At 35.2% G+C, this 7,720-nt stretch overlaps 1 protein-coding gene across 1 annotated transcript; it reads left to right on the top strand.

Moving 5' to 3' along the window:
- Positions 1–2,976: 2,976 nt before the first annotated feature.
- On the top strand, positions 2,977–6,413 carry LOC136815947 (uncharacterized). Its single transcript, XM_067072375.1, has 4 exons — positions 2,977–3,198; positions 3,459–3,571; positions 4,027–4,924; positions 5,890–6,413. The coding sequence occupies exons 1-4, from the start codon at positions 3,000–3,002 to the stop codon at positions 6,333–6,335; spliced, it is 1,656 nt and encodes a 551-aa protein (XP_066928476.1). The 5' UTR covers positions 2,977–2,999; the 3' UTR covers positions 6,336–6,413.
- Positions 6,414–7,720: the final 1,307 nt, after the last annotated feature.

Below are 7,720 nucleotides of genomic sequence, written 5' to 3'. Positions count from 1 at the left end.
AAAATATGTAGGAGGAGTAACAGCTTTTAATGGGATTACGAAGCGGATTGAAAATTCGCCTTCATGTATCCGATCCAAACAAAAGAACAAATCTCGCTTATAGGTATTCTTATATCATAACGGGCTAACGTGTCTGAAAAACATATCAATCAATCTTTTCGAGCCTTTGAATAAATCTAAGCCACTAGAATATAACAACACGACGATAGCTTTTATTATCTGGTACGGCGAATGAAGAAATTAAAGCGATTTTATAGCGATTTTACCGACGACGAGGAAAATTTCGGGGTTTTTGTGAAAATTTGGTACGGCGGCTGCCGTACCTGCCGTACCCTTTGCATCGTGCCTGTAACAACACGACCGACAAGTTTTAGCGAGAAGATTGGTCCTGTATGTAATCCAACCCTTAAAATATCCGGACAAAAATGTTCTTTGTTCTTTATAATAGCCTCCCGTGCTTGCATTTTATCTATTTGTCGTATGATGACAACGCCGGGAGGGGGGGGCACTCGATTCAAAAACGACCATACGTGCGGCCCAAAAATACGCCTTTGAAAATTTTGCAAAATTTGAGCAAATCGGAGCGAAAATTCGACCTTTTTGGTGCATTTTCTTAAAGATATTCTACCATTTTCAAGCAAAATATGGTCAGATTTTCGAAATTTTACACCCTTAGAGGGCAATTTTTCTTATCTTTGCTGATTTCGACCCTTAAGTTAAAGTGCACTTTGGGAAGCTCGGAAAATATAACCTTAAGACACGTATGGTAGTTCACTTACCTTGAGTGCCCCCTCCCCCGGATGACAAGTATAGCCCCTAGCCCTGATACTTTGGAGTGCAATCAGGCTAATAACCCCCCCCATACTTCCATAGAAGTGGAGAATCATCACGTTAAGAAAATAACATTGGTTATCCTATTTAGCTAACAAACTAAATCTGTGCTAAGATGATGTCATCAAACCAATAATGGCGCCAAACTAATCGGGTATTTATATTCCAATCGGATATCAACACAACAAAAAAACTTTTTTATACTGTCAAATTTTATGATGAATTTTTGAAAGGATAATCTTGTAAGTAACACTGCACATAGGAATGTGTAATCGTTTTGTCCTGCATATTACATCATTTTTCATTTATAATTTGATTGTAAGCTAATTCAATGTGCCTGTACAACACTAACTTCCTTCCGTGCTGAATGGGGAATGTGTCGAAATGGGGTATATGTGCTACCAACAAGTTGATATATAAAACTTATGAATAGCCATAGAGAAAACCTCCGTTTAGAAAAGAAACCAATTTCTTGGAATATTTTCTAGAAATTTAACTGATTTCCGAAAATCTTTCCGATTCCAATTTCCCTAACAGAGCTCCCGAAGAGTATTTTCTTTATTATAAGTTATACGAAAATTTTTTTATTTGATTGCCAGTGTATTCAAAAAATAATTTCCAACTCTGGAAATTAAAAAAATATACATTCGGCATCATTAATGGCCAATATTATCTTTTGAAGATAAAGTCTTTTTTTATTATTCAATGTTTTCGCTTAAACTTTGCAATCTTCATCTGACTTTTAAATCTCCAAATTTCGAGTTCCCATTGAACAGTAACAGAGAGAAAGATATTTTTACCTCATTCTTGCAACAACAACAAAATCGAATGAACAGGATCGATTGATATAATGTCAAACAGCTTATCCCGAAGTCACTGAAAAACAAAAACAAAAAGACAAATATTAAACTTCGTCAGCCATTGAATATCCTTCAAATAGTCGAATGCGCGCAAAGCATTGACTCAATATTTTTCAACTATTCAAGGCCCAATTTCAATAAAAATGAGAAACTAGTCCCAAGGGACCTTAATATCTAAAGCAAAAAACCACCTAAGGAACCAAGCTCTCAAGTCCCAAGGCCCAATTTCAATAAGATAAGAAAATTAGCCTGGGATGCATGCGCCTGATGATCACTTGACCAGGTGATTAGTGACAAAATTTGACTGTTTACTAGATTTATGGGTGATAAATAACGTTAACAATTACTTAATGACTGATGCGATTGTGTTACCCTTCTGGGATGTTAGCTCTTGTATACGTTATAATTATTTTCGACAGTTTTCTCTGCAGGCCAAAGACATTTCGACGAGCAATCATCAAGCTCCTTTGGGAATCAATACTTTAGAAGATGGTACATGAAATAAAATTCAGATACGGTTGAGTTTGTTTTGGTGTGATTTAGATGGAGAAAGAGTCAGCATTGAAGTTGTGGAAATGTTTTGTGTTTTACAAGCTTGATTTGGGAACTGTTTAGAGTTGCATGCGTATAGAGGCACCTATGATCTCTAATTTCTAAGTCTAATTTCAGGGCTTAGATATCTTTAGACAAGGTCAAAAAATAGCCCGGACAACGGTTTGGTCCACAATTCATCTGAAGTTAGGGAGGGAAGATTATATTTATTTTAAGTCGACTTTCACCATATTAAGTCTTGTTGCTTGTCATGTACGATCAAATATCAACATTTTCAAGTTTTTGTGTCAGACATGAAGATGAAGCACAGTTTTAAACGGGTTACATTCAGACATTATTACACCCATGTGTCACAGACCTGCTGGGACCCAAGCCCCACTGGAAATATTGGCAAATATTTCGTCACCGGTGGGAAAATAACCTGAAATTTCAGTCCCATTGGGAAATTGACTTTGATTTCATCCCTATTCGAAATTCAATGTTTGAAAATTGCACTCCAAACCCATCCCCACTGGGTTTTTTAAGCTTGGAACAATATAATTTCTATCCCCATTGGGATTTCAATAGGAGCTTTTCTCCCCACTGAGGAAAAAAGTTCCACCGGGGCTGTGAGACATACAGGAGTGTATTATTCTGACTCTAAGCAAAAAAGGCTAGCATAAGAAAAAATCCATTATGAGTAAGGAAAAGTATGACTATTATGAATATTCGATAATGATATTTTATTTTTCAAATTAAGTTTCAAACTTAAAAATAATGGGGAAGTACAATTTGGAGCAGGAGGAAGTCGGTTTTCCAACTGCAGACGTCTTAGGAGATCTTCTACCACAAATTGACGAATGGGAATGTATGCAGTTGATTCCTGGTGAGAAAATCGAATTCCCAAAACTTAAACAATTGGATGGTGTTGAAATCAAAGAGATTATTGTTATGGAAAAGTTCAACGAAGAATCAGGTGAAAAAATAGTCTTCTGTTTTTTTATTTCGATGTTGTTACTAATTTTACTTTAATGAAAATAAATTTGAACGTAGAAACCACGTTTAGTTATAAAAATTCATGATTTTGAAAAATCTTCATTCAATTAAGGTAGTTAAAGTAATTTTGACACACCTCGTATACAGTGGCGGTGTTACGAAGGGGGTTTAAAGTATGTATATAGCTTTGAGCCCAATTACCTATACCTCCTGTTTTTTTATTCTGGATCTCAAACTCAGATGAAGAGGAAAATGAGAAAGGTGACGAGCTTCCATACGATCCTGAAGAAATGTGTCATGCAAAAATGATCATCAAAATCGGTACTGATGATGGCAAAATTAGTGAAACCAAGGTATAGTAGCAACTACTGAGGGAGAATTTGGTAATATAATAAGCGTCTGGAAAAGGAACCTGAGACTAGAGACTGAAAATTGGCTTAATTTTGACGTAAAACAGGCTTCCCATTACATTAGATTAGTCAGTCGAAAGTCGTTCCAAGTTAGTTGAAGTGCATCGCATGTTCGGAATTTTAGTTATTATTTTTGTCATCGATTCTTTTGTCAACTAACACTTAATATAATTTGGGCCTGATTATTCTTAACTTATTCAAAGTGATTTATCAGTGATTTATTAACTTCTTTTGGTTTAGCTTCGCACTTTAACAGTTTGTTTTCTTAATGCTCCTTTCTGTAAGACATATCTGTTCCGGTAACCAAAAAAGGTTTTTTACCAATTGAAGAAATAATGAGGGAAAAATCCTCATTGGGCTACTAAAAAATGATTTTTTTCACATTTGTCTTTTTTCAGGTCAAACAATGGTTAATGGGGGAAGAATTGTATCTTCGTACTTATGAAGTTAACTCAGATGCCGGTCAAGAAAACGTCGTTGAAGTCACACTCCTATTTGAGGCATATGGTTCAGATGTGAAGATTCTCGAATCTCCATTTTACGAGGATTTCTGGAACATGCAAATGAATGAAATAATCACCGAAGGAGTTTGTTACTCAAAATCCAAAGTCCCTGATGATCTACGCGATTCATTGAGAAAGAATATTGATAAACTTGCCGAAGAAACTGAAATTGATTTTCATCCGAATTCGAATGATGTTGTTAGAGACTTGGTCCATCCTGCTTTGTATTCGTATATTAAAGAGGTATCAGAACTGATGAAGGCTTTTCCTGATACTAGTGACTCATCAAATTCGAAGAAACAATACGTCGAGGGCCTGTCAAAATCAGATAAATTACCTGATGTACATCCTCCAACATCAAAGAAGTCGAAAGAAGAGTCAGAAAAGGATTTCTGGGGACGACCTTACGAAGATTCCAATTTCCAATGGCTTCCAACACCATTTCATGTTTCCAAAGATGGCAAATGCTCAATTAAAGAGTATATCAACAACCTTGACAAAGATAAATTTCCAGAGCTGTATGGTAATTTAGAGAAACTGTTTGAAGTATTCTTGCCATATTTTGAGGAAGTTTGGTCTTACGCTAAGATTATGGAATTTTGGAAGGGCGGTAATGATGGCGGTGTTTATAAAGATTCCCAAGCATTTAATTTTGAAAGACCTGAGGTCAAATTCCGCGATCAAAAGTTGCAAGTGATTATAAAGATTGTGGATTATACTTTACAACCTGGTCAAAGTTATGAAGGTGTTTGGCATGCTGAAGGAATGTCACATGAAAATATCGTCATGACAGGTAATTATTTGGTTATCTGCCTCTCGAGTCCTTGGTAAGAGTTGAAATGCACAAAAATAGACATGATATAGGGTGCCTTTTTGATAAAATTTGGGTGCGAAATATGAACTTTATAAATTTGAGACGCATTTAGGGTCACTTTTTTGTTAACTGTAGCAACAATTTAGTTGAGTCAGCCAAAGATTGAGTCCATTAAAATTAAGGTTCTACCTTAAAAAATATCATATGACTGAAATTAAAAAAAAAAATTCCTCATGGGTCCCAGAACAATCAAAGAAATTTGGGTCGGTTCGAAAAATTCTGAACCCTTTCTAGGGCATTTTCTGATGACGTCAAGTTTCAGTACTATACCCTGCTGCAAAAAGTTTTCAAAAATAAATCTAGTCCGATTTATCTGACAACAACGAATGTAGAATCCTTTTAAAAATTTGTCAATAATACCCTCTCAAACGGATCAAAATGACACAAAATCAGATACCTTAACTGAACTTGTTTTGGCGGGAACTAATTTTGGCGAATTCGGCGAACTTAGACAAAATTCGCCAAAATTAGTTCCCGCCAAGATTAAATATTTTGCTCACTCACCAAAATAAGTTCTCGCGAAATTTTTTTTTTTTGGTATTTTGCCTAAATAACTTCTTGATTTCACAAAAAAAGCTTCATATAAGGCAAAATAGAACAGATTTATGCTGTCATTAGCCAAAATCAGTTCCCGCCAAAATTAAAAAAACTCATCAATTGCCAAAATAAGTTCTCGCCAAAATTAAAAATTTTCAGGAATTTTGCCGCTCGTCAAAATTAGTTCCCGCCAAAATAAGTACCCTTAAGGTATATTTTCTCGTGGTGTCATCAGCTGTCTCTAGATGACACTTTCAAAACCAGGTGATCAGACTCTGAGTCAACAAAACTCTAAAACTTTAAATTTTCATGTGCGAAATTAAATTTTATCTATAATTTAATTTTAGGAATATACTTTATCGATCGTGGTGCTGACTTAACTGGTGGAGATCTTCGTTTCAAAAGAGCATTCCATATAGATGAAAGGGCTCAAGTTTATTGGCAAGTCCCTCAATGTCGTCCTTATGTCGTTGAAAAATTTGCAAATGATGGGTACATGCCTCTCGGTCATTTCTCTACAAAGGAAGGTTATTTGCTCGTCTTCCCAAATTGTCATATTCACAAAATTGCTAAGTTTGTCAACGAGTCAAAAACAAAAGCTGCGTCACGTCGGATTGTTGTTTTCTTTTTTGTCAATCCTGAGAAGAAGATCATTTCAACAAGAGAAGTTGCACCTCAACAAGGGAAAATTAGTTTAAGCGATGCAAAGAAGTATCGTTTGGAATTGATGGCTGAAAGGAAATACGATAAAGAAAAGTTGAATGTCCGAGATCTGGAACTTTGTGAACATTAAAATTCTAGAATAATAATTTGTATATATAACATTATTTTTTCTCAGTGTACATGATGGAGTATGATGCATTAAAAATCATCGTTTATGTGCATTTATTGTATCTGAAGATACAATATTGTAGATACATATTGAAGATACATATTGTAGATACATATTGTATCTGAAGATACTTCTCGAAGACCCTTTCCCACTGGAAAAAAATATCGTCCCTGATGTAAAATTGTACTCCAATTTTTGTCCCCACCAAGAATGATCTAATATTTAAATCCACAGCCATAAAAAATATGGGAATGTCAATACCCATCGAGTTTCAGTCCGATATTTTACCCCCACAGACTAAAATAATCCTACCCGGTCTGCGAGAAGGGGTGTGAATATATTTTTGAGTTTGACCCGATTTTGACCCGATTTTGACACCACAAGGGACCTGAGGGTGTGGGGCGTAAGAGATTTCGGAATCACGGAAACGGGCTTTTTTTTGGAATCTCGGAAATTGTGTCATAATTCTTCGGTATTTCGGAAAAATATAATTTATTTCATTTATTTCAAGTTAGGGAGTGGTCAGAAAGTATCTACTAGGGGGGTTGTACTTTAACGGTGTGACGGGATTGGCCCTTTTTAGTACGGTATTACAGGATTTGACGAAAAAAAAGACGGGAAAACGGTATTTTAAAATCAGACGGTGACGGTATTTGGCCTTATTTTTTGTCATTATGCCGGTATTTGAACCTGTACAAACTGGTGTGACGATGTTATTATTTTTTTCAATCTTCGGGATTCAGCAAAAGTTTTGACGGGAAACGGTATTTCGAACCCCTACAAACCCCTACTAGGGTGGAGTGGAGAATGGTTCTTATCTTAAATATTTTTTAAATTTTACATAGATCCGCCAACTTACAGATGCTTGCAAGAATCTTCATTTTGCTCAGTCGAAGGTTTAACTCAAAATTATGTTTCTTTAACGGAGGTATTATCAAGAGCAACGGTCCTATTCCTTCCTCATTTTTCATCTTGATTCATTTTTTAATTTTGGGAAATACTGTTTAAGACTTAAATCAATCCACTCAAAATAATCTTTTCAACGAGGTATCACTGTCAATGATATCGTCTTTCCATCAAGAGCTATTTAGAATATACGGATCTTGAAACTAGAATTAAGAGAATATTATAGGATTAAATTTCACGCAATCTATTGGCTATCTTGAAAGGCTGTCAACAAAATTTTAAACTTTTAACATTTGAGATTTTGGGATATATATAGTGTATGAAAAATCTTTTGAAAAGTATTTTTCCAAATTCAAACAATTCTGAAACTTCCTTTTAAAAGATATTCATAATAATATTCTCATTCCAAAATAATATATATTTTGATTCACCCTATCTAC

Source organism: Clytia hemisphaerica, unplaced genomic scaffold (genome assembly GCF_902728285.1).
Source record: "Clytia hemisphaerica strain Z4C2 unplaced genomic scaffold, Clytia hemisphaerica genome assembly, whole genome shotgun sequence".
In the NCBI taxonomy this organism is placed as follows: Eukaryota; Metazoa; Cnidaria; class Hydrozoa; order Leptothecata; family Clytiidae; genus Clytia; species Clytia hemisphaerica.
The sequence above is the reverse complement of the archived record's forward strand: the minus strand, read 5'-3'. Positions and strand labels throughout refer to the sequence as shown.